Source organism: Saccopteryx bilineata, chromosome 4 (genome assembly GCF_036850765.1).
Source record: "Saccopteryx bilineata isolate mSacBil1 chromosome 4, mSacBil1_pri_phased_curated, whole genome shotgun sequence".
In the NCBI taxonomy this organism is placed as follows: Eukaryota; Metazoa; Chordata; class Mammalia; order Chiroptera; family Emballonuridae; genus Saccopteryx; species Saccopteryx bilineata.
The window spans coordinates 204110857-204138701 of NC_089493.1; the positions used below are offsets into that span (position 1 = coordinate 204110857).

A 27845-nucleotide genomic window follows, 5' to 3' on the forward strand; every position below is an offset into this window, starting at 1 on the left:
TACATTTAATAGACAGTATAGCCAGATTTGTCTAGTTATTTTGCATGTAATTAATTGAAGATTTTTTAAGCTTTTGATTTCTAAAGCTTCTTTTACATGACCAAGAGATGTATAAATAATTAGAAAAAGACTTTAACATAATGATAAGTTTGGCAGAGATTCATGAAAATGTCCTTTCACTGCAAACTCCAGAAATTGCAGTACTGCTTAGATCTTTGTTCCTTTGGGAACAATCATAGTAACTTTCAAATATTGCTTAGTTAAAATTTTCCACTAAAATATACTTATCAGAAAATTCATCATATATTTCACTTGATATGATTAAAACTTCTGAAGTTTTTCTTTATTTTCTAATATCAGAGAAAATGGCTGAATGATTTTTAAAAGTTGACATTATTTGATCTATTGCTTTAGAACAAGTACTCAATTATTGGTGAAAAAGATCAAGGCATTCAAATATTACTCTACTGATTTTTTCTAGCAATGTAAGACCAGCATCTTTTGTTATTTCTCTTGAAATTCTTTGAAATTTGATTGCTTTTTCTAGTCAATTGCCTTCTCCACAATTTCTGCATGCTGTTCCTTCTATTAGAGTCTGATATAATATTTTATGTAAATAATTTGTCCAATAACTCAGAAGTTACTGAAAAGTTACAACTAATTTAACTATTAAATTGTACTACTGATGTAGCATTATCTTTTTGGTTCTTTCTTCAGTTTTAACACAATTAACAATTCTTTAAAAATAAATTTGAATTTTAAACATATATTCAAAATCACTAAGATATTTCATGTATTAATTAAAATTTATACTTACTGAAGACAATTTGCCCCCTGCTTCATAATGTAAATAATAAACAGAAACAGAAACTCTAAGCGATCACCTGGAATGACAGAATTCAAGAAACTGAACTTCTGTTTCTTGTCAATAGCTCTGCTGTCCTTAATTCCAACCCACTGTTTAATTGTAGGACAACTGGTTCCATGCAGTTGGAGACCCGAACTGTGCCTGAAGAAACCAGAATGATTCCAGCACTAAAGAACTTAGTGAGCTGAGTCTGTGAGTATTAGGACCTCTGTTATAACTAGGCATTCTTTCTTTCTTTTTAAGTATAGTGGATATACAATATTTTATTAGTTTCAGGTATAATATTTACTAGTTTTAATACAATATGATGATTTGATATTAATATACCTTAAAATGTAATCATCACACTAAATCTAGTAATCAATATGTCACCATGCAAACCTATCACAGTATTGTTGAGATTCTTTAAATTAATTTCCATTAAACTATCATGTTCATGAAGGTAAGTAATGAAAAGAAAGTGCTAATTTAAAATAGATAAGTTGATAGAAGACCAGAATGTCAACAACTGTAACAACAAAAGATTTACACTAAAAAAAAATGTTAGGAGGGAGAAGGCTGTCACAGAGTAGGAAGAAAGGAACTGGGATACTTAGTGTGCCTTTGAGCCAACTTCTAGATTACTTGTTATAGGGTTTAATAAAATAAATAACTGCTTAAACTGCTGTTCATGGGATATTTTCTTACTGGCAGATGAATGCTGATGCTCTTCACAGCCTATCAGAATTAGGAAGCTGCTCCTGGATGGTAACATTGTGTTCCCTAACTCCTCATCTCCTTCCTATTCCATTTTCAGTGCAGTCTGGCTTTGCCCTGAAATAGTTCATGCCCATGATACCAATGAAGCTTTGCTGCGTAACCCAAGGGGCACTTTCAGCCTTCAATCTTACATGGCATCTTTTCATTTTTGACACTGCCATCCTTCTCTTCTCAAAATGTCCTCTCCGCTTAGTTTTCATGACACCTCTGTAACTAAAAATACCATTTGTCGTTGTCATTGTTTTAGTTAAATGTTTGACCTCTCTACTTTGTAAGTGCCATAAAGGCAGGGACCATGTCTGTTCATTGCTTTTCCAGTGCTTGGCCTGTAGTAAGTACTCAGTGAACAAGTGTAGACTAATGAATACTTTATCAAAGAAAGTAATTACTCATAGAACTTTAAATACAGGAATGGCATTAGTAGATGATCACATAATCTGTGCTTGGTTGGTGGCAGAGTTGGGGAAAGCAAGTCATCTGGCTATCAGTCCAGTAGTCCTCATATCACTTTGCCACCTCTCTGCTTCATGACTTGCTAATACTTACAAAATCATACCTGAATAAAATAAAATTATGTAATGTGTGCCAAGACCAGCTCAGCTGTGGGTGTGCACGAAAGGAAGGCGCTGCAGGACTTAAGAAAACACACGCACAAGACACAACATAGAGAAAAGATGGGTACAGGGGACTCCCAGTCTCTAGGACTGAGAGCCCAGATCGCTGCAGCCTCATCGTATTTATTGGTCTCTTTGCTCATTAAACTAATTAGCAGAGCCTGGGTTCAGGTGCAGAGAAGGGCAATTAGCTAATGTCTTTCAGGTATGTAAGGAGAAGGCCATAGAGATCAACTGTTTCCTTAAAACAATCTCACCAGTGCTTGCCAGGGCAGCGTTCTGCCCCCATACGGCTTGTTGTTCCAAAGTCCGCATGAAAGACTTGTGTCAGGACCACAGTTTAATTCCCACAAATGTGTTTCTCTTTTATAATCTATAATGTAGCATCTATAAACTATTGCCTATTCTAAAGATTCATAAATGGTGGAAAGATAAACAAAGGCAAGATGATTATTTTTATTTTTTTATGAAGATTTCATCAGAAGTAAGTATAATTAACTTAATTATTGGTTCTCTGCTTTTTTGAGACTTGGGCTAAAGCAGTTCTTCCCAACCACCAGGCCACGGACCGCTACCGGTCCATGGGCCATTTGGTACCGGTCTGCAGAGAAAGAATAAATAACTTACATTATTTCCATTTTATTTATATTTAAGTCTGAACGATGTTTTATTTTTTAAAAATGACCAGATTCCCTCTGTTACATCCGTCTAAGACTCACTCTTGACACTTGTCTCAGTCACATGATACATTTATCTGTCCCAACCTAAAGGCTGGTTCGTGAAAATATTTTCTGACATTAAACTGGTCCATGGCCCAAAAAAAGGTTGGGGACCACTGGGCTAAAGGATTCTCTTTATGTAGCTGAAAACTTTCTTCCTTCATAGCTGCTGTGTTTCCTAATAATGTCAACCTTTCTTTTTGTTAAATTCAAATATGCACAAAGACCTCTCACTAAAATTCCAGAATCTAATCTCTCTGCTATTTAATGTCCCACATGGCTTACTTTTAACATATTTTTTCTGTATAAAAGGATAAAGACAGATTAGTTAGGATGTGAGCATCCATAAACATTGTAATGTTTTCACTGGAAAGTGTGTTTGCACTTCCAAGAAGTTTTCCAAGCTCAGGAGAAGAAAGTGTCTGTCGTTCACCACCATATTCTTGAGAGCACCTTTCTGAGCTGTAGACATGGCTCCTGCACAGCACCAGGGTATTGCAAGCATACTGCTTGTTTGCTCTTCACAGCTGATACTTGTTCTGGGCCAATTTCTTTGGGGTCTGAGCATATGTTTCACTTTCCAGAAGCTATTGGTTGTAATAGGCTCTTTTGAGCCAAGGTTCTTGCCTGAGACCTGGCTGATAGGCCAGCAGGAGCTGAGAACTGCAAGATCTGGTCTCTCCCTCTGTTTCTCTCAGGGCTGCTCCTGTCAGGAGCTCTCCTGGCCCCGAGGCTGCAAGTTGTCTCTTTCTACACATCTTCTCAACTCCAGCTGCTAGTACTCATCAGTTTACTCTCTGACGGTTCACAGTTCAAATTTCCATGAGAGAAAATCTGGTGGATTTGGCTCATCTTTCCACAGTCAAGTTGTTAGTGCATCATTAGTCAGCCTCTGGCTTGGCAGATGCCAAACCTGGTGCCCAGGCCAGCATCCCTGGCCAGGTGGAAATGGGGTTCTGTGGCGACCTACAAAACCTAAGAGCACCTAACATACAGCAAAAGAAGGAATGAGGGCAACCTCTGAAGGAAAGCAGGACGTAAACTTCTCTATATAGCGGGTAGGATTTCTTTAAATGCTTAATATTCATCTAAACATTTTATTCTTTTATTGATCTGTTTTAATGCTATATTAACTATATGATGTGAATTCAATGTTGTACTTTCGTTATTGCTTCTTGTTATTATAGCATCAAAAAAAAAAAAAAACCCAGAAGAGTCTGTTTTGCAGAAGAGGAACCCAGAAATAGTAAATATATACTCTAAGGTTACAGGGCGACAGAAAGGCAGAAAATGAGACTCGGGATCTCTTGATTCCCATCCAAAGTCATTAACCAGCACCGATGCCGGAACTAAGACACAGGGTCTGGATAACTCTTGATAATTAGGAAATTTTTGTCACCAAAAGGATTTCCTCCTTTTCTTATTTAAGAGGACATACCAAAGAGAAACAAATGGCATGTTGAAGTGTTCTAATATATAATTACATTTGCAAAACATTTAACATGCAAACTTGATAACATCTTTTCAAAACTTCCAAGATATTATTTTTAAATCTATTCTAATTTAAAAATCTTATCATGCTTCACATTCAGCTTTCTTTATAAATAATAAATTATAAATGATAAACTACCTTTAATAAAAAATGTGATTTACTCAGTCAACTAAACACAAATAATTTCAAGAAGTATAGCAAAGAATTATTTCTAAGTGGATTTTTTTTCTCGCTGTACACAATGCTAAGGGCGATCCTGTCCACTCTGAAGCTCTTGTTTGACCTGTTTTGTCAAATGCTTTGTGAAATGATATTCAGAACGGCACAATGTGATGTCAACTTGCATTAATTCTTTCCCAAAGAGAGGTGTTCAGTATTCAAACTGTGTTTGTCCTGGCACAATCTATTTGTATTTCAGCTTCATTTCAGAAGGTTTAGAAGCATTGTTTCACTTGAAAGACTGTTCTCTTTTTTTGCAATTTTTCTTCTAAAACAACCTTTGAAAGGACAATAATAATGTCTCATAATGCTGCCTTCAGGGAAGTCATTAAGAAAATAAATATTTCAGAGAACCAAATAAAATTTTGTATATCAATATTAAATTTCACTATTTTCATCAGATATAAAAATTTTAAACTATTCCTTATCAACTAAGAAAATATTTCTAAATGCAGTAAATCATTAACAGTATTGCATTTGCTTTTATGTAAAACATAATTTGTTAATTTGCTTTCAGCTAAGAAGAACCATATGCATCTGTTCCCAAAATTATATGATGCTCTCTAATCATAATAATGATTGTATATTAGCAAACACTTAAATGTTTTACTAATTGAATTTCATAAGCAACAATGCAGGATAATAAAAACATTCACTTCTAATTTCTTCCTTTGAAAGAACAATGTAAAGCACTAATCCATTATTCTATCTTGCTGAGAAAACAGGAGAAAGATTTTAAGATTCTAGATCTATTCAATAGATTTTGATGATTTTGAAATGAATCCTTGGTTTCCTCTGTTTCCCCACAAATCAGTGATTATTTTGAGAACAATCATATAGCAACCATAATTCAGTTGACTGATGAAAATCGTTTTCAAATTTTGTCCTTTCCACCTTTTTTCTGAAGCCGGGTTCTGGTTATTTCTGTCAATACCAAGGGTTCTTGTATGACGATTGCTGGGTAATGTTTGCCTAACAGTTCAACTTCTACTTGTTGTCCAACCTTACTTAGACCTATGGGGACATATGCAAAAGCCAGGCTCTTCTGGATGCTGTAACTGTAGCTTCCGGAGGTTGTGTTGCCAACCACCTGAAAAACAAGACCCAGCAGTCTTCAGCATTTTAGTCACAACTTATGCACCTCCTCTCCAGGTAAAAACACTTAAACTATAGAGTCAACTCACAATCTGAAAATTTTCTGATAAGCATTCTATGGGTACAGCACCAGGAGAAAAAGTTCACTTTTTTGAAAAATTCATGAAAATTTACAAATTATGAGAAGCAATTTTCAGCCCTAGCCAGTTGGCTCAGTGGTAGAGCATCAGCCCAGCGTGTGGAAGTCCTAGGTTCGATTCTCAATCAGGGCACACAGGAAAAGCACCCATCTGCTTCTCCACCCTTCTCTTTCTCTCTCTCTCTCTTCCCCTCCTGTAGCCATGGCTTGAATGGTTCCAGCAAAGTTGGCCCCAGGCACTGAAGATGGCTCCATGGCCTCTCCTCAGGAGTAAAATAGCTGCACCAAGCAAAGGAGCAGTAGCCCCAGATGGGTAGAACATTGCCCAGTAACGAACTTGCCGGGTGGATCTTGGTAGGGGTGCCTGTCTGCCTGCCTCCCTGACTCTCACTTAAAAAAAAAGTAATTCTCAAAGTATATATTTATATCACTTTGACATTTTTCATTTTTAAATAATAACACCTAGTTTCTTAATACCTGGCAATATTTTGCTCAGTTTCATGCCAAGAGATCTAATAGGAGGAAAAAGAGAATACTGTCATTTTAAACTTAAAAAAATATTATCTTCTATATCAAACTAGCATGGTAATAGTAAATACACTGGAGAAAAATCTAAAAAATCCAAAAAAGCAACTTAGTTAACTGATCCTGATGGGGTTCAGAAAATGACCTGTCAGAATAGTTCTCAATTAAACTATTTATTAATATAGAGTCAGTGTGAGGTGATCATTCTATATGACTACAAATAGCATTTAGCAATTCCTGGCAACTGCCAGGCACTTAAATAAATGTTAACTTTAACCCTCTCTAGCTCACTCTGCACAGAGTAGAAAACTAGTAGAGGTTCCCACTCTCAGGAGCTTCCAGCCTTGTTGAGGAATTAACACAGAGATACAAAAAATATATAACACAAAGTCAAGACCGAACATAATTAAGCCAGGATTTGTGCTATACTTTGAAGGAAGAATGGTGGAATTCTGTGGGTCGGGACGGGGATGAACTTTTTCAGGAGGACTGGAGACATGGTGTTGGGCATGAACAATCCAGATGAAGGAAAATGAAATAGGATAACTTGGGATGGCAAAAAAAGAGAGAAATAGTACACAAGGACTCAGGCTTAGGAGAAAAACCCTAAAGCTTTATGCTACAAATAAATAAATAAATCTATATAACATGCCTGATTAGAAGGCAAGAGGATTAGTCAAAACTGGCTCTAAAGGAAAGGTTCAAAGAAAAGGAAAAGCAGATTAAAATGCAGAGAGTGTGTGTGTGTGTGTGTATGAGATACAGACATGTCAAGTTGAAATACCACATTTAAAAATGTAAAAGGAAGACAACAAAAGCAAAACATAATTTATAGCCCTACTCAGAATGACTTCCCTGGCTACACAGCATCGCACTAACCCTTACAGCCTCACTGTCTAGCAGAGCACAGTGAGCTGTTCATAGCGGGTGCCCAAAAACATTCATGGACACGTGTCACCCTGGTGAAATTTCAGCTGCCTCAGCAAAGAGCCCGCTAGAATCAACCAACATCTTATTATAGTGTATCTAGTCTTTTAGATGCCATGCTTTTATGACATTAAATATAGACTCCTATTTCTGCAGCCCCAGTTTTTAATGGTCTCATTGAAATCCCAAATCAGAAGCTCTCCATATTATTTCTGAACTTATTATGGAGAGAACTGGTTGATGAAAAACATTAGTTAAGGCTTCCCTCTTGCAGATTATTAACTGTCAAAGTACTGCAGAGATAACACACATTTTAGAATTGCTTTTCTCCTTGCCTGACCAGTGGTGGCATAGCGGATAGAGTGTCCACCTAAGATGCTGAGGTCGCCAACTTGAGTGCGGACTCACCAGCTTGAGCACAGGGCCTCTGGCTTAAGTGAGGGATCATAGACATGATCCCATGGTCGCTGCCTTAAGCCCATAGGTCACTGGCTTGCTCAAGGGGTCACTGGCTCAGTTTGAGCACCCTAGTCAAGGCACATATAAGAAGCAATCAATGAACAACTTAAAAAAGTGATAAAACTAATAATTGATGCTTTTCATCATCTTTCTCCCTTCCTGTCTGTCTCTCTTGCATTAAAAAAAAAAAGATGCTTTTTTCCTTTAGATCAGTGGTTCTCAACCTGTGGGTCGCGACCCCGGCAGGGGTCGAACGACCAAAACATGGGTCGCCTAAAGCCATCGGAAATATATATTTTATTTAAAAATGTATTGTATAATAAATATGTATGGCTTTAGGCGACCCCTGTGTTTTGGTCGTTCAACCCCCACCGGGGTCGCGACCCACAGGTTGAGAACCGCTGCTTTAGATAATACTTAAGTGATATAAAACAGCAATCTGGGTCAGGGAGGTTGGAATTTTAATTATTACTTTTTGAAAGACTTTCTTTTTTTTTTTTTTTTTTTTTTTTCCATTTTTCTGAAGCTGGAAACAGGGAGAGACAGTCAGACAGACTCCCGCATGCGCCCGACCGGGATCCACCTGGTACGCCCACCAGGGGCGACGCTCTGCCCACCAGGGGGCGATGCTCTGCCCATCCTGGGCGTCGCCATATTGCGACCAGAGCCACTCTAGCGCCTGGGGCAGAGGCCAAGGAGCCATCCCCAGCGCCCGGGCCATCTTTGCTCCAATGGAGCCTCGGCTGCGGGAGGGGAAGAGAGAGACAGAGAGGAAAGTGCGGCGGAGGGGTGGAGAAGCAAATGGGCGCTTCTCCTGTGTGCCCTGGCCGGGAATCGAACCCGGGTCCTCCGCACGCTAGGCCGACGCTCTACCGCTGAGCCATTGAAAGACTTTCTTGGTAACTTTGGCTTCACTTCTCAGTCTGTAAACAGAGATCTGTGTTTGGAGTCCTGGGAAAGTTACCTGACTTTCTTGGGCATCATAAGAAAACAGGAAGAAGGCTGAGCAAGTCTCTTGGTCAAATCCCCTAACACTGGGTCAAAACCCACACTCTTCAGAGACTGTGTACACCATCTCCTCAAGCTTTCCTATCTTTTAAAACCCCAGCAGTGATTGTCTTACAGTTAGCAAGTAACAGAAATAGCATCTTTATTTTGTGAATGCTATTTTAAAAATATTTATTGAATGCTTTGCTTTCTGCTAGACTGCTTTCATTTCTCCTTTAATTTTTTCTTCAATATAGGAGTTAGTAACTCAGAGTATTTTAGAAGTTTGGCCTTTTCTTTTATCCTATTGCTGTACTATATCTCTAGGGAAAGATTTTTTTCTAGCATAAATTTTTATATTGTTTCTACCTTATAATGTTCCAGATTCGATTAAATTCATTGCTTCATTTGCCGAGTGAGTCACAAAAACAAGCTGCCCTCCCCCTCTGCCTTACAGTAGATACTCATTGTCATATTCTTTGTGAAATCAAACATTGACCTTCTTCTACTGATGTAAACAAGCCTCATTTATTTTTAGCCTTTCTTCATTCTTCTCTTATGAGACTTGCAGACACCTCTAACCCACTTAGAGAAGATAACATGGTAAGTGGCCTTTGAAGGCAGTAACATAATTTAAATTAGATAAAGAATTGTGTTTCTTTGGTTGTCCCTGTGTGTTTTAACTCTGTGAATAATGAAAAAGAAGACTTTCTAAATTCCCCAAACTTCCTTCTTCATAAACTTCTTCAAACCATACCTACCAGCAAAGCTACTTTTATGATTAATGAAACCCCTTCCTATTCCCACCTCTGTGCCTTTATTTTAAAAAACTAAACTTGTTTAAAATGATACTCCCTCTCCCCCAGCACTGCCCATCTCTCACTTGGACTTCACTTTTCTTCAGCATACTAATCATTCTCTGACATGCCATTTATTTTATTTATTATGTTCATTGTCAATCTCTCTTCCCTTGGAACTTAAATCTAACAGGGGCTGAGAGTCTTGTCTGTTTTGTTTTGTTTTGTTTTGTTCAGCTCAGCAACCCTTGTGCCTAGAATCTTGCTGACACATAGTAAGCATTTGATCAAAACTTGCTGAATACATGAACGCATTTGTACTCTATCTCTAGCACTGGGAATATTTGCAAGAATGGAATACCATTCTTGGCAGTTCAGTTCAGATAAAATCAGGATACAAGAAGCAAAAATCATTTCATATCATTCTAGAGTATAAAGAAGATCAAAGAGGGTGGTCTACATAATAAAATGATGACCCTAAACACTAAAGCCAAAGAGCTGACAAACACCGAAGAGCTGACTAGGTGATATCAGGACATTTAAGAGCTATATTATTAATAAGTGAGCCTATGCGCAGATTAACATCTCTGTAAGCATATTGCACAGAGTGGGAAAGACGAGCAATAGTGCATGCAGATGGGTACACCACACGATCAACAGTTCAAATGCTGTAGAGATGTTCACCTGAAGCCTATGTATTCTTACTGATCTATGTCACCCCATTAAATTTAATTCCTAAATAAAAGATATTTTTAAAATATAGTGTGTAAACTCAGTGCATAGATATGGCCAAGGAAAATTCAGAAATGGAACTTGGGTTTTTAAGGTTTCTCCATTCTCCTCAGCATTGAGACATCATTAACATATAACATTGTGTACATTTAAAGTACAGGTGCCCAGATTTTTTAACTTGAACTTGGCTAAAGTTCATATTTAAGATGGCTGAAAGTCTATCAGTCCATCTTGGCTGATCTGGGGTTGCATACAGAGTATTACGGCATAATCTACTGCCATCCCACAACCCAGTCAGACAGAGAATTGGTGGAGGGATGGGCATGGACTGCCACCTGAAGACCAAGAAACCTCAGAGACAATAGAGTGAAAATGTAAAACAAAAGAACGATGAGGTGGGAGAAACATAATCACTAGGAACAAAAATTAATTAGAGATGGGAAAAAACTTTAGATATTATCTCTTCCTATGGCTTCATTTTACAGACCAGACAAGAAAACCGAGGCCCAGAGAAGCTATGATCAGGTCAATCAGTTAGTTTGTGACAGACATATTTATCAGTTGAAATTGTGGGAAAATTTGAAATTAGAGAAAAAACCTATTAAGAAAAGAGAGTGGTCCTGACCTGTGGTGGCGCAGTGGATAAAGTGTCGACCTGGAATGTTGAGGTTGCTGGTTTAAAACCCTGGGCTTGCCCAGTCAAGGCACATGTGGGAGTTGGTGCTTCCTGCTCCTCCCCCCTTGTGTCTTCCTTTTCTCTCTCTCTCTCTCTCTCTCTTTCTCTCTCTCTCTTCTCTGAAATGAATAAATAAAATCTTTTTTTTTTTTTTAAAAAAAAGGAAAGAGTGGGCCCTGGCTGGTTTGCTCAGTGGTGGAGCATCAGCCCAGCGTGTGGATGTCCTGGGTTCGATTCCCAGTCTGGGCACACAGGAGAAGAGACCACCTGCTTCTCCAGCCCTCCCCTTCTCCCTTCTCTCTCGCTATCTTTCTCTTTCCCTTTTGCAACCATGGCTTGGCTGGAGCAAGTTGGCCCTGGGTGCTAAGCATGGCTCCATGGCCTCACCTCAGGCACTAAAATAGCTTGATTGCCAAGCAATGGAGCAATGGCCCCAGATGGGCAGAGCATCACCCCATAGGGGGCTTTCAGGGTGGATCCCTGTTGAGACACGTATAGGTGTCTGTCTCTCTGCCTCCCTACTTCTTACTTAAGAAAAAATTTTTAAAAAAAGAAAGAAAGAAAGAGAAGAGGGGTGAACAAGAGGTATAGAAGAGAAAGAGGATGGGAAAACAGGGAGGTAAGATTAGGAATGATTCCAACAGAAGAACAAACTCAGCACAATTACAGGTGAAACATTTAAGAAAGAGCTTGAGATTTGAGAAAAGTCTGTTAGCTCCATAGTGTCTGATAGCACCTACCTGCTGTCAGATGTACAAGAATTGTGGGTATATATATAATTAGTGCTGAAGAGAATACAGTGGAACATCATTAGCAGCAGAGAAGAGAGTAAATTGGGGTATCCAGCGTGGTTCAGAAGAAAGGATAAGCAACTCAAAGTCCAACTACGCCTGGGTCAGAAATCAGCTCCCTCAATCACAAGCTGTGTAACCTCAAGCTGGTTCCTTCACCTCCCTGAGCCCAAAGCCTCATCACAATGATCAGCCTCATTGAAATGAATGTATCATACCTATCTGGGAGGAATGTGGTAAAATCAGATTAGAGAATACATAAAAAATATCCGACACATAATAGGAACTTTGTAGACATTATTTCCATGTCCACCTGACCCATGCCTCAGCCCAAATGGCCATTTCTTTAATAATCCAAAGGCTGATATTTGATCCTGCTGGCTTCTGCCACCTCCAGTGCCCTTTTTGTCTCTGAAGACATGGGGGAAATGGGAAAAAAAATTAAGAAGCCTGCAATACATGAGAAAAATCCCAGACATGGACTCTCTGAGTCACTGGGTATGGACAAAGCAGACACTGTTCAATATGGACCAGTGTCTGCCCCATGGCCCGAGCTGAGTGCCCTACACCTGCCTCGTAACACCTGCCAGAACACAGCAAACTCTTGAGCCAAACTGGATTTTACAAATAGTCATGAAAAGTGTTGAAAGTCTATTGGTAAGTTACTTGGTTACTGAATACCCAAAGAGAGAATGAAACGTAACATTCCAAAGTAAGAAGTTAATTTTATTCTTCCCAAAGAACAAAGTGGTTTCTACCTTTCCCTTTAGTACTTTCTAAGATTCTATCTACCCTTTATTGTCATAGATGTTTTCATATCAAAAATATTTTTCTGCTAATGTGCTAAGGTAGGAACTGCCATCTTCTTTTTTTTTTTTTTTTTTTTTTTCTGAAGCTGGAAACAGGGAAAGACAGTCAGACAGACTCCCGCATGCGCCCGACCGGGATCCACCCGGCACGCCCACCAGGGGCGAGACTCTGCCCACCAGGGGGCGATGCTCTGCCCATCCTGGGCGTCGCCATGTTGCGACCAGAGCCACTCTAGCGCCTGGGGCAGAGGCCACAGAACCATCCCCAGCGCCCGGGCCATCTTTGCTCCAATGGAGCCTTGGCTGCGGAAGGGGAAGAGAGAGACAGAGAGGGAAAGCGCAGCGGAGGGGTGGAGAAGCAAATGGGCGCTTCTCCTGTGTGCCCTGGCCGGGAATCGAACCCGGGTCCTCCGCACGCTAGGCCGACGCTCTACCGCTGAGCCAACAGGCCAGGGCTTTGCCATCTTCTAAAACAGTGGTTCTCAACCTTTCTAATGCTGTGACGCCGCAATACAGTTCCTCATGTTGCGGTGACCCCAAACCAAAAAATAATTTTGGTGGCTACTTCATAACTGTAATTTTGCTACAGTTATGATTCGGAATGTAAATACCTGATATGCATTATGTATTTTCCGATGGCTTTAGGTGACCCTGCCGGGGTTGCGACCCACAGGTTGAAAACTGCTGTTCTAAAAGAAGCTAAATCAGAATGCCAAATTCTTTATAAAATCCTTCTCTTGCATTCAGAGATGTGAATGTGGTGAGCAAATAGATGATTTTACCCCTAAACCATACCTTTCTCATTGTGAAATGTATTTCAAATTGAGTTTATTTTCTTCAATCAAAGCATAGGAATTTCATGTTTTCAAATATGCATAATACTTTGTTTTCCTTTTAATTAACTAATTTCTGTTTCTTGAATGTCAGCTCAGAAATCAAAAGTGTGCCATCCCACAAAGACATAAATAAGGAGCAAAAACTCGGAAAAGAAAGAGATGAGACAAGGATTGTTTCTATTGCAGAACACCACAGTGTCCCCTGGCCATGACATCCTCAGCACTCACCCTGCCATTGTACCAGATGCTTTCATTTCCCTCTGGATCAACATCGCCCGTTGTCAAGGTGAGGCAGACCAGTCTCCGTTTCAGCCCCTTGGCTTTAATCTGTTTCAGTGCTTGCTTTCCTATGAAGTCCACTGGCTGCAGGAATCCAAGAAAATGATGATGAATGAATGCTCAGACACTGTGACAAGGTTAGAAATGCAAGCATTTAAAATTGTCTTGGCTATTTTCTTGTCAATTACACATTCACTAAAAATACAGATTGGATCAAATGTCTAGACAAATATTTCTTAGTCTTCAAGTGACAATATCAGCCACCTATCCCTTCTGAAAGAATCAGACTTAAGGATAGTAACTTGTGATAACAATTTTACGAGACCACGTAGGCAGAAAAACAGAAGGTATGATATTGCCATGGTGAATTATGAAATTGACCCTTGTAGCTAATGGTTCTGGACAGTGGTCCTAGCTGGCAGGGAGTCTCTACCTATCTATCATAAGCCCTTTATAAGAGGGAAATTCACTTTCAAAATGTGACGCTAAAAGCAACCCTAAAAATGCTTTATGTCTTTTTCCTTTTTCAGAGTAATGTTCTGGGGACTGTATTAACCTATTGGATGGCACTTGTCAGTTCATTCAGGAAGTGTATTGAGCCCTGTGTGAGGCATGCTGCTAGGCCCTGTATGGGTTACAAAATTAGTCAGACACAGACATTTTGATCAAAGAGCTTATTATCTAACATAGTGCTTTTAACCTTTCTTCCTCCTTTCATGCAACACATGACAGATGATATTCCTATTCCTGATACATCCCTCTGGGCACACTCAGGGTTATTCCCAATGCAAGGCACGTGAGTGAGAGTGACACTGTTATAGGGGTAACCTTGAATCCATTCCTATGCATCAAAAAAGTAGGAATCATTCAAACATCAGGACTTTCACATTTATTAATAACACCTTACAACAAGCAAGTGAGCAATAACTAGTAAGTGGATACATTTAGCAAATAAAGGACATGCCCTTCTATCCAACCAGAATGCCAGGGAAGTGTGAGAAACTAGTCAGGGACTGAGAGCAGTAGGAGTGCAAAGGACAGCACACTGGGGTAAGCTGTTTACATTAAGTGCGCTAAAGCAAGCACCTCCTTCCCATCTTATGGGGGAAAGGAGGAGTCTGTGTTATACAAATCACACCTCTGTGAATGAGATTTAATTAGAGTTACAATGTGGAAAATGAAATTCTCAAAATAGTTTTCATAAACAAACTACTCCCTAAAAGAAAAGATGGGAAACAACGACTTTGATTTCTTCATTGGCCAAAGAAGACAGAAAACAATATTTCATGCCAAAACTATCCTCTGCCACCAAATCCTATAAATTTAGGATTTATACAGCTCTTCCTGCACACAAAACATTTTGCACTGGGTACAGTAAGCCCCCTTACCCTCTCAGTTAAGCATCAGGATGGGTCCTCAAATATGCTCTGAGTCCTCCAGTTTACTCCTTTACTATCTCAGAACTTCTAGGATAGGTCCACAGTGAAGTATGATTTCTATGGATATTGCAACTTTAAATTGCTGTCATACTCAGGAGGCAAAAGAGAGTTCCTATTGCCCCAGGTTAAAATACTTTGCAAAATACAAGTCCAATTCTTTCCCCTTCCCTAGTGTGATCCAGATGGTGAGAACCAACTATCAAGCTTTATTATTATGAAGCCAGATAAATATTCAAAGAAGACTAGACCCATATTATTTAAGACATGACTACCAGGGGAAAACAAAACAAACCCACAGAAAAGCTTGACTCATTTGACTTCATATTTAGGAATAATTCATGATAACGAAAGTCATAACACACCAATGTTCAATATAGTTAAAACATGGATATCTAAATAAAGACTCTATAACAGTAGCAACATTTTTTTTTGCTGTTTTTCTAAAAGAAGACTTACTTCATGGATAAATGATGACAAAGAGTGCTTTTTAGAGTTTCTTCTGGTCTCACACTGTATTGTGTTAGAAAAGCACTTGAGAAATCAGTATACACTATATAGTGTGCTTTGTGGAATGCAAGGAGATCCTACAGTTTCTTTATCTCCTATTATGAAGTCTGAGTCTTTACTGTTAGAGACTCATTTAGATGTTGAAGGTTTAGGGTCTTCCTGAGTCCCTATTAAACGATTTTCTTTCAGTTATTTACTCAACTGTTATTATTCCCCAGCTCTGTACCATGTACTGTGTTGGGTATGGTATTAAGAGCTAAATAGAACATGGTGTTACAGCTTCTGGGAGGCTCCTGCAGAGATGTGGCCTCTTCCCTACACATTACAACATGCCTAGTCTTGAAATTATTTTATCTCCTTGAAGTTTTAATATATCAGGGGCAAGGAGAATAATTTGAGATTACTGGAAACATGGTAGAACAGGATACATGGTAGGATACAGATCAGATATACCAATTTGAAACATGAGTCCATGTTGGTTCTGTTTGTTCAGTAAGTGTAAAAAATCACAACATTTTATAAATTTAAAACAAGAATGTCTAATGTGTGGAGGCAGAAATGCAAATAAACAGATGCTATAATAGGGGTCTGTACGGTGGGGGCTTAAGCAAGAGTATGTTCGCTTCTCGCCAGGTGGAGAGTAGGGCAGGGGGAGCATTCTGTCAGTGGTTTTGTAGGAGGTATCACAAACTGAATTGTTAATGATTAGGTTTCATAATAACTACTTTCTGCATAGCCTTTTCCAAAAGTCCTTGCACTTACATTATAAATTGATCTTCACAAGAACCAATAGATACTATATTTGGAGTCTAAAAGAAGTGGATGAACTTGGCCAAAGAAATCAACACACTAGTTTCTCATGAAGCTCTCAGCAGTCCCAGCTCCGTTATTGTCATCTACTATGAGGCACCTCCACTGAGCTGCTTGAGCCAGTATCTGCTACCCTTTTGGAGGGGCAGTGGTGAAAGCTGGCCACAACCAGAGATTTCCTAAATGGGTCCCTTTGGGGCTGCTGCCAGGGATTGGAGGGGGATAAGATATACTGGGCAGGGAACCTAAGTCAACCTCTGCCCAATTCACAATTTTACCAAAGTCTAAGCAGGGACATAAGGTATCAGCTAATCACAAAAAATAGGAAAAGGGGTGTGACAACCCCAGAATATTTCCTTTAAAAAGGAAAAATTTAATAAATCCAGTAAAAAAGAAATAATATTAATAATATTATTTACAATTTATTAGGCACTTGCTATCTGCTAGATACTATGCTGAGGGTTATACATTCCTGAGTTCATTTAATCCTCATGCATTCCCATGAGATAGAAAAATTTACCCCAGTTTATGGAAAAGAAAGAACCAGCAAAGTTAAGACTCAACTACATGGCAACATAACTCAGCATCTTTAAATTTTATTCATATATATATATATATATATATATATATATATATATATATATATCCCCTGGGGGCAGTGGGAAGGGGGAGCAGACAGACAGACTCCTACACATGCCTGACCGGGATCCACCTGGCATGCCCACCAGGGGGCGATGCTCAGCCTCTCTGGGGTGTTGCTCTGCTGCAATCGGAGCCATTCTAGCACCTGAGGCAGAGGCCACAGAGCCATCCTCAGTGCCCCGGGGCCAACTTTGTTCCCATGGAGCCTTGGCTGCGGGAGGGGAAGAGAGAGACAGAGAAGAAGAAGAGGGGGAGGAGTGGAGAAGCAGATGGGTGCTTCTCCTGTGTGCCCTGGCCGGGAATTGAACCCAGGACTTCCACACGCCAGGCTGACGCTCTACTGCTGAGCCAACCAGCCAGGGCTATTCATATATTTTTTAGTGACAGTACCTGGAGACTATCACTGGCAGACACAGCTGTGTTTCCTACTTCTTTAGCAGTATCCTAGATCTTCCTCTCCATTCTCTTTATATACAGTTCCTCATGTAATCTCCACCCTACCTTTTTAATATTACTTGCACCTCTTTCTTCTCCATCCTGTGGCCATTGCCTTAGTTGAAGCCCTTATCTCTCCAGTGGATTTCTTTAATAAGTGGGAAAGTGATCTACCAGTTACCAGGCTAATTCCCTTTTAATTTGTGTTCTATCACTGGAGTATGACTCCTTATTCAAAATACTTCAGTGGCTTCCTCATGTCTCCAGGAAACACTCCCAATTCTTTAGCCTGGTAAAATGAGATCCCTCATAATGAGTCCCCCGTACTTCTCCACCCTCCTCTCTCTTTTATTTTTAATTAATTTATTTTAAATTTAATTTATTGTGTTTACATAGATTCTAGTGTTGCCCCGATTGCATCCCCCCTCCCTGGTATTCCCCTCAACATCTCCCTTGCTCCCCTCCCAACAGCTCTCTTCCCTCTTCCCTTCAGGTTTAATTCCATTCCTCAGTTCACATTGTTCATTGGATTCCTCAAATGAGTGAGGTCATATGATATTTTTCTTTCTCTGCCTGGCTTATTTCACTTAACATAATAGTTTCCAGGTCCATCCATGTTGTTGCAAAAGGTAATATTTCCTTCTTTTTCATGACCCCATAGTATTCCATTGTGTATATGTACCACTGCTTTTTAATCCACTTGTCCACTGATGGACACTTGGGCTGTTTCCAGATCTTCGCTATTGTGAACAATGCCGCCATAAAAATGGGGGTGCATTTATTTTTTTGAGTCAGTGATATCAGTGTTCTTGGGATATATTCCTAAAAGTGGGATAGCTGGGTCAAAAGGCAGTTTCATTTTTAATTTTTTGAGGAATCTCCATACTGTTTTCCACAGTGGCTGCACCAGTCTGCATTCCCACCAGCAGTGCAGGAGAGTTCCCCTTTCTCCACATCCTCGCCAGCACCCATCCTGTGTTGTTTTGTTGATGAGCGCCATTCTGACTGGTGTGAGGTGGTATCTCATTGTGGTTTTAATTTGCATTTCTCTAATGATTAGTGATGTTGAGCATTTGTTTCATATGCCTATTGGCCATCTGTATGTCCTCTTTGGAGAACTGTCTATTCATTTCTTTTGCCCTTTTTTTGATTGGATTGTTTGTCTTCCTGGTGTTGAGTTTTACAAGTTCTTTATAAATTTTGCTTATTAACCGCTTATCAGTCATATTGTCAAATATGTTCTCCCATTGTGTGGTTTGTCTTTTTATGTTCATATTCTCTTTAGCAGTACAAAACTTTTCAGTTTGATATAGTACTATTTGTTTATCCTGTCTTTTATTTTACTTGCCTGTGGAGATAAATCAGCAAATATATTGCTGCTAGAGATGTCAGAGAGCTTACTGCCTATGTTTTCTTCTAAGATGCTTATGGTTTCACAGCTTACATTTAGGTCTTTTATCCATTTTGAGTTTATTTTTGTGACTGGTGTAAGTTGGTGGTCTAGTTTCATTTTTTTGCAGGTAACTGTCCAATTTTCCCAACACCATTTGTTAAAGAGGCAGTCTTTACTCCACTGTATGCTCTTACTCCCTTTGTTAAATATCAATTGACCAAAGGTGTGGGTTTATTTCTGGGTTCTCTGTTATGTTCCATTGATTTATATGCCTGTTCTTATGCCAGTACCAAGCTGTTTTGAGTACAATTGCCTTGTAGTATAACTTGATATCAGGAAATGTGATACCTCCCATTTTATTGTTCCTTTTCAAGATTGCTGAGGCTATTCGTGTTCTTTTTTGGTTCCATAAAAATTTTTGAAGTATGTGATCTATATCTTTGAAGTATTTCATTGGTATTTTAATTGGTATTGCACTGAAGTTATAAATTGCTTTGGGTAGTATAGACATTTTGATGATATTTATTCTTCCTAACCATGAGCACGGTATATGCTTCCACTTGTTTGTATCTTTCTTGATTTCTTTTATCAATGCTTTGTAATTTTCCGAGAACAGGTCTTTAACTTCCTTGGTTAAATTTACTCCTAGGTACTTTATTTTTTTTGTTGCAATAGTGAAGAGGATTGTTTCTTTAATTTCTCTTTCTGACAGTTCATTGTTGGTGTATTAAAAAGCCTCTGACTTCTGAGTATTAATTTTAAATCCTGCACCTTGCTGAATTCCTTTATCAGCTCCAGCAGTTTTTTGACTGCGATTTTAGGGTTTTCTATGTACAGTATCATATCATCTGCAAATAATGATAGTTTTACTTCTTCTTTTCCAATATAAATATCTTTTATTTCTTTTTCTTGTCTGGCTGCTGTAGCTAGGACTTCCAGTACTATGTTGAATAAGAGTGGTGAAAGGGGGCACCCCTGTCTTGTTCCTCATCTTAGGGGGATTGCTTTTGATTTTTGCCTATTAATTAGCATGTTGGGTGTGGGATTTTCATAGATGGCCTTTAACATGTTGAGGTATGTTCCCTGTATTCCCACTTTGCTGAGTGTTTTGATTATGAATGGGTGCTGGATTTTATTAAATACTTTTTCTGCATCTATTGAAATCATCACGTGGTTTTTCTCCTTCCTTTTGTTTATGTGATGAATCACATTGATTGATTTACAAATATTGTACCATCCTTGCCTCCCCATAAATCCCACTTGATCATGATGTATGATTTTTTTCATGTATTGCTGGATCTGGTTTGCTAATATTTTGTTGAGGATTTTAGCATCTAAATTCATCAGGGATATTGGCCTATTGTTTTCTTTCTTTGTATTGTCTTTGCCTGGTTTTGGAATCAGAATTATGCTCGCCTCATAAATTGAGCTTGGAAGTATTCCTTCCTCTTGAATTTTTTGAAATAGTTTGAGAAGGATAGGAGTTAGTTCTTCTTTGAATCTTTGGTAGAATTCACCTGTGAAGCCATCTGGCCCAGGACTTTTGTTTGTTGGGAGTTTTTTGATATGTTTCTATCTCATATGTTGTAATTGGTCTGTTTAGGTTTTCTGATTCTTCCAGATTAATTTTTGAAAGATAATAGGTTTCAAGGAATTTATTTCAACTAGGTTGTTTACTTTTTGACATACAGTTCATTATAGTATTTTCTTACAATATTTTGTATTTCTGTTGTGTCAGTTATTTCTCCACTCTCATTTTTTATTTTATTTATTTGAGTCCTCTCTTTTTTTTTCTTGGTGAGTCTGGTTAAAGGTTCATCAATCTTGTTTACCCTTTCAAAGAACCAGCTCTTGGTTTCATTGATCCTCTGTATTGTTTCTTTAGCCTCTATGTCATTTATTTCCTCTCTGATCTTTATTATTTCCTTCCTTCTACTACATTTGGGCTTTACTTGCTGTTCTTTTTCTAGTTCTTTTAGATGCTGGATTAGGTTGTTTATTTGAGCTCTTTTTAGCTTTTTAAGGTATGCCTGTAGTGCTATGAATTTCTCTCTTAGTACTACTTTTGCTGTGTCCCATAAATTTTGAGTTGTATGCTCGTTTTGTTTCTAGGAATTTTTAAATTTCTTCTTTGATCTCATTGTTAACTCATTCATTATTTAATAGCATGCTATTTAGTTTCCATGTGTTTGAGTATTTTTCAGTTTTTCTGTTGTGGTTGATTTCTAGTTTCATGCCATTGTGATCAGAAAAAATGCTTGATATGATTTCAATTTTCTTAAATTTGTTGAGACCTCTTTTGTGCCCTAACATGTGGCATATCCTAGAGAATGTACCATGAGCACTTAAAAAGAATGTATATTCTGCTTCTTTAGAGTAAAAGGTTTTGAAGATATCTATTATATCGAGTTGATCTAGTGTTCCTTTAAGTCTGCTGTTTCTTTGTTAATTTTCTTTCTTTTTTTAAATTTTTTTAAAATTTTTAAAAAATTCATTTTAGAGAGGAGAAAGGGAGAGAGAGAGAGACAGAGAGGGAAAGAGAAAGGAGAGAGAGACAGAGAGAGAAGGTGGGGAGGAGCTGGAAGCATCAACTCCCATATGTACCTTGACCAGGCAAGCACATGGTTTTGAACTGGCAACCTCAGCATTTCCAGGTCGACACTTTATCCACTGCGCCACCACAGGTCAGGCCAATTTTCTTTCTTGAAGATCTATCTAGTAATGTTAGTGGGATATTGAAATCCCCTACTATTATAGTATTGCTGTTGATCTTGCCCATTATATACATCAAAGTCTGCTTTATATATTTAGGTGCTCTTATATTAGGTGCATAGATATTTATAATGGTTACATCTTCCTGTTGGATTGCTCCCCTTATCATTATGTAGTGACCTTCTTTATCTCTTATTATAGCCTTTGTTTTAAAGTCCATTTTGTCTGATATAAGTATTGCTACTCCAGCTTTATTTTTCATTTCCATTTGCATGAAATATTTTTTCCATCCTTTTTCCTTTAGTCTAAGTGTATCTTTTGTTTTGAGATGTGTCTCTTGTAGACAGCATATGTATGGGTCTTGTTTTCTTATCCACGCAGCTACCCTATGTCTTTTGATTGGATCATTTAATCCATTTACATTTAAGGTTATTATTGATATGTAGTTGTTTATTGCCATTTTATTCTTTAAAGCTACCTTCTTCTTTTTCTATATTATTTTCCCCCTTTGTTCTGTTTACAACAGGCCCCTTAACATTTCTTGCAGTACTGGTTTGGTGGTAATGAATTCCTTGAGGGTTTGTTTTTTTGTTTTGTTTTTTTTTTGTCTGGGAAGCTTTTTATTTCTCCTTCGATTTTAAATGATAGTCTTGCTGGATAAAGTAGTCTTGGTTGTAAGCTCTTGTTCTACATTACTTTGAATAGCTCTTGCCATTCCCTTCTGGCCTCAAGAGTTTCTGTTGAGAAGTTGGAAGTCATGCTTATGGGGGCTCCTTTGTAGGTGATAGCCTTTTATTCTCTAGTTTTTAATATTTTCTCTTTATCTCTTAGCTTTGGTATTTTAATTATGATGTGTCTTGGTGTGAATTTCTTTGGGTTTCTCTTTAATGGAATTCTCTGTGCTTCTTGAACTTGTGTGACTTTTTCCTGCATCAATTTAGGGAAGTTTTCAGCTATGATGTGATTGAACAAGGTTTCTATTCCTTGTTCTTTCTCTTCTTCTTCAGGAACCTCGATGATGCAGATGTTATTTCTCTTCATATTGTCACAGAGCTCTCTTAGTTTCCTCAGACTTTTTTTTTTTTTGTATTTTTCTGAAGCTGGAAATGGGGAGATACAGTCAGATAGACTCCCGCATGCGCCCAACCGGGATCTACCCGGCACGCCCACCACCAGGGGGCGACGCTCTGCCCACCAGGGGGTGATGTTCTGCCCCTCCGGGGTGTCGCTCTGTCGTGACCAGAGCCACTCTAGCGCCTGGGGCAGAGGCCAAGGAGCCATCCCCAGGGCCCGGGCCATCTTTGCTCCAATGGAGCCTTGCTGCGGGAGGGGAAGAGAGAGACAGAGAGGAAGGAGAGCGGGAGGGGTGGAGAAGTAGATGGGCACTTCTCCTGTGTGCCCTGGCCGGGAACCAAACCTGGGACTTCCGCATGCCAGGCCGACGCTCTACCACTGAGCCAACCGGCCAGGGCCTCCTCAGACTTTTTGAGTCTTTTCTTTTTTGCTGCTCAGCATCCATACCTTCGTTTATCTTGTCCTCTAACTCGCTGATTTGTTCCTTAGCTTCATCCATCCTGTTTTTAATTCCTTCCATTGTGTTCTTCATTTCTGATATTGTATTTGTCATTTCTGACTGATTCTTTTTTATTATTTCAATGTCCTTTTTTATATTTGCTATCTCTTTATTTAGGTACTCACTATGTCCATCTATTGCTGTTCTAAGATCTTTGAGCATCCTAACAATCATTATTTTAAACTCTGCATCCAGTAATTTGTTTATATCTGACTCATTCAAGTCCTTTTCTGGGGATTTCTCTTAATTCGTTTGGGTTGCATTTCTCTGCCTTCCCATTCTGTCTGCATAAGAAGGGTGTGGGCACTGGAGTCGATTGGGTGTGGCTTCTGTGTTCCCTAGGTGTGGTCTGTCTGCAGGCCTACCACCCCCTCTGCAGCTGCCTTAGGAATTCCGGTGCAGGCGTTGCCGGCATCTGCCAGCCGTAGCAGTCACTGAGGTTTCTACCTCTCCTCCATAGGTGGGGCTGTGTTCATGTGCCCAGGCTACAAGTCCTGGTCAGCCTGGCCTTCACCCTGCCCCCTTAGGTGTGGCTATGCTCTGTGCTGGAGCAGGACGCCTTGGCACCACAGGTGGGGCTGCACACCTATGCTCAGCCATGGGTCTCCACCCATTCCTGACTTTAGCCTTGCCCCTGCAGGCGGGGCTGTGTTCCTGACAGCGGCAAGACCCTGCTCCAGGGGTGGGGGCTGTGCACCCTTGCTCAGCCATGGGTCTCCACCTGTTCCCTAGCTTTTGCCCCACCTCCAATGGCGGGGCTGCATTTGCAGGCTGGCTGCAAGCCCCGGATCCTGGGCGGGGCTGCACGCCCCTGCCCAGCCACAGCTCTCCGCCGGTTCTCCTGCTTTTGCCTGTTTTTTGTCTTGCGTCTGTGGGTGGGATTGCAGGCTGTACCGCTCTTCCTCACCCACCCGCAGCCGGATCAGACCACTTTCGTGTGCCCCTTCCACCCCCACCAGGCAGGACTGAGCTCAAGTCGGGCCGCAGTCATGGCCCACCTGGCTTCTGTCCCTGCCGACCGACAGGACCGTGCTTCCATGTCCTGCCTCCTCCTGCCCTCCAGCGAAGCCTCAGCAGTGTGGGTGGGGGCACTGCTGCTCAGACCTCAGCACTCACTACTGTATTCCTGAAGGTTCCCTCCTTCTAAGCGACTCTGCCCTGAGTGCCGTGGGAGAGCTTGTTTGGCTGGTGTCCTGCTTCCCTTTGCTGGTATTGCTGTTCCCAGGGAAATATTCACTTCAGATTTGGGGGGTGACTCAGCCCAGGGGTTAGGGTGGCTGTCTTTCAAAGTGTTTTTCCCTGTGCCTCCTAGATTACACTCTCTTCCTGCTACTCCAGTCCTCTCCTCTCTCCCCATCCCCTGAAGTCCCAGGTGAGTGGTTGTGAGAGAGGTTTTCTGCGCGGTCCCTTTAAGAAGAATCCTGGGTCTGAGAAATCAGTCTCTTTCTCACAAACAGTATCCTGACTTGTTTCCAGCTAAATACTGTCCGTACGCCTCTTCTAGGCTCTGGGGCTGCAGGCTGGGGCTTTGTTTCTGGGACTCAGGACCTTCCCCTCTCTGCTAAACTCACTTCCCACCACACAAGTCTCTCTGGGTTTGCAGTTTGCTCTGGGGAGCTGGGCAGCCCTCTCCACATCTCCACTTTTCCTACCAGTCTCAGTGTGGCTTCTTCAGTATTCCTTGGTTGAAGAGTCCTCTTAGTTTAGTCCAAAGTTAGTTTTTCCAGATGATGGTTCTTAAAATTAAATTGTAATCCACTTTGGTTCTGGGAGGTGGAAGTTGGTACATCCGCCTACTCCAGTGCCATCTTGTCTCTCCTCCACCATCCTCTCTTGACTACTGCTTTCAACAAGAAAATATGTACTTGCTGGGCATCTGTTATATACCAGCCCTGAGCTAGGTGTTAAAATTGGATAAGGTGGTAAACCACAATTCCAATTGTTTTCAATTTATATTGCCAGAATCTGTACTTAGAAGTTTACAGTCCAGCCTGACTTATGTATGGTGGCACATTGAATAACGTATTGACCTGGAATGCTGAGGTCACCAGTTCAAAACCCTGGGCTTGCCAAATCCAGGCACATACAAGAAGCAGTGAACTAAGAGTTGTTGCTTCTCAGCCCCTCCCTCTTTTAAAATCAATAAATAAAACCTTTAAAAAAGGAAGAAGAAGAAGTTTGCAGTCCATTCAAAAGAGGAAGAAAATAATTGCAAGCTATAACAGCCTGTAAGGAGGATGTAGCTGCAAATTTTCCTTTTAAAATTATCAAATAAAATCCAACAATATAGAAAAAAAATGCTGAGTTTTATTTTAAAAATGAAAAGTTGGCCTGACCTGTGGTGGTGCAGTGGATAAAGTGTTGACCTGGAAATGCTAAGGTCACCAGTTCAAAGCCCTGGGCTTGCCTGGTCAAGGCACATATGGGAGTTGAAGCTTCCAGCTCCTTCCCACCTTCTCTCTCTCCCTCTCTGTCTCTCTCTCCTTTTCTCTCTCCTCTCTAAAATGAATTAAAAAAATTAAAATAAAAAAAATTAAAAATGAAAATTTGGGTTAGGATTTGAAAATTAATAAATGTCATTTACCATATAATAAAATTTAAAAACATGATTATCTCAGTATATACAGAAAAAGTACTTGCCAAAATCTAATATCCTGATTTTTTTTAAAAAAGCAGAAACAACTTTTACCACTAGGAATAGAAATGAATGTTCTCACCTGATAAAGTCATCTCTGAAAAACCTACAGCTAACATTATGCCGAAATGGAAGACCGAATGCTTTTCTTTTTCGATTGAGAACAAGGTAACCAGGTCTGTGCTCACTGCTTCAATTTATCTTTGTTGAAGGAGGTTCTAGCCAGTGTGATAATGCAATAAAAAGAAATACAAAGCCTCCAGATTAGAAAAGACAAGGCAAAACATGTTTATATATTTGTATACTTCCTTATATGTATTTATTTAAAAACATTTTATAAAACATGATTGTCCATGTAGGAAATCTAATGAATTCTACAAAAAAAAAAAAAAAAAAAAACCTGCCAAAAAAGTACTATAACTACTGAGTTTAGCAAAGTTGGAGAATACAAGATCAATATACAAAAACCAATTGTTTTCTATATAGTAGCAATATGAAACTAAAAACTGAAATTAAAAATACCACTTACAATAGCATCAAAATACAAAATACAAGAAGATTACCAAAATGGATATAACTTGTTCATGAATTGGAAGGCTTGAATTGACCTATAGTTAAAATGCAATTCCAGTCAAAATCCCAGCAGGCCTCTTTTTTTGTACAAATTGACAAACTGATTCTGAAATTTATGGGAATTTAAAGGACATAAAACAGCTAAAATAAATGAAGAACAAAGTTTCAGGGCTATCACAACCTGATTTAAGCTTCAGTGATCAAGACAGTACGACACTGGATCCTACTGAATGCATATTGCTTTTGTATCATAAAGTTGAAAAATCATTAAGTTGAACATTTGTATACTGGGGATCATCTAGAAATCAAAAGAACACAGTAGGGGCCAGAAACAGACCTGAATGTAAATGGACAACTGATTTGAACACAGCTACAAAGGCACTATAGTCCAGAATGCACAGGCATTTCTTTTTTCAAGTGAGAGGAGGGAAGATAGTGAGACAGACTCCCTCAGGCGTCCTGACCAGGATCCACTTGGCAACCGCCATCTAGGCCCAATGCTCAAATCAACTGAGCTATCCTCAGTGCCCAGGGCAGAAGCTCGAACTAGTACAGCCACTGGCTGCGAGAAGGGAAGAAAGAGAGATGGGGGTGATGGAAGGGAAGCGAAGCAGATGGTCGATTCTCCTATGTACCCTGACCTGGGATTGAACCAGGAATTTCCGCATGCTGGGCCAACACTCTATCCACTGAGCCAGCTGGCCAGGGCCTATGTAGTTTTTTAAACAAATAATGCTGAAAATCATTGGATGTTTATATGCTAAAAAATATAGTATTTCATATCTTGCACCAGATATAAAAATTAAGTAAAAATGAATCATAGGCCTACATATAAAAAGATGCTAAAACCCTGAGGGAAAACTGCAGAATGTCCTAGAGATTTTGGCTAGCTAGGCAAAGATTTCTTAGATATACAACAAAAGCATAATCTACTAAAGAGCAAATTGATAAGAACTTTAAATTTCAAAAATTAAAAACTTCTGCCCTTCAAAAGACACTATTAGATAAATGAAAAGATACAGGGGCACAAACAAACTGCTCGGGACGGGAGACATGTTCACCATCTTCGTCGTGGTGATGGTTTCATGAGTGTATACATTCATTAAAACATAGAATGGTAACTTTCAATGTCAATTTTCTGCATGTTTAGTTAAGCTGTTAAAATAAAAAAATAATAAAATAAAAGCACTCTAGAGAATTACTTCAATTCATTTCTAGACCAGGGTACATGGACTTCCAAATTAGAACGTCCACTAAACAGCACACTTAAATTTATAGCGTGGAATTACTGTTTGATAACGGTAATTGGGGATATATGGGGATAATGATTCAATGGCTATTAGTTTCATATACTCTGAAAGATGTTTTAGGAATTATAAACTTTAACTCAGCCTAGGTTTTAC

General features: G+C 39.5%; 1 protein-coding gene across 2 annotated transcripts in view; it reads right to left on the reverse strand.

The window, feature by feature from the left end:
• Positions 1 to 2683: 2683 nt before the first annotated feature.
• Positions 2684 to 27845, reverse strand: part of DMGDH (dimethylglycine dehydrogenase) — a 79311-nt gene continuing 54149 nt past the window's right edge. For both annotated transcript variants that reach the window (XM_066273636.1, XM_066273635.1), the window contains 2 exons: positions 13673 to 13807; positions 2684 to 5761 (listed from right to left, as the gene is read on the reverse strand). In XM_066273636.1, coding sequence (XP_066129733.1) covers positions 5546 to 5761; positions 13673 to 13807 — 351 coding nt within the window. In that variant the 3' untranslated portion in view covers positions 2684 to 5545. The remainder of the gene's footprint in view (positions 5762 to 13672; positions 13808 to 27845) is intronic.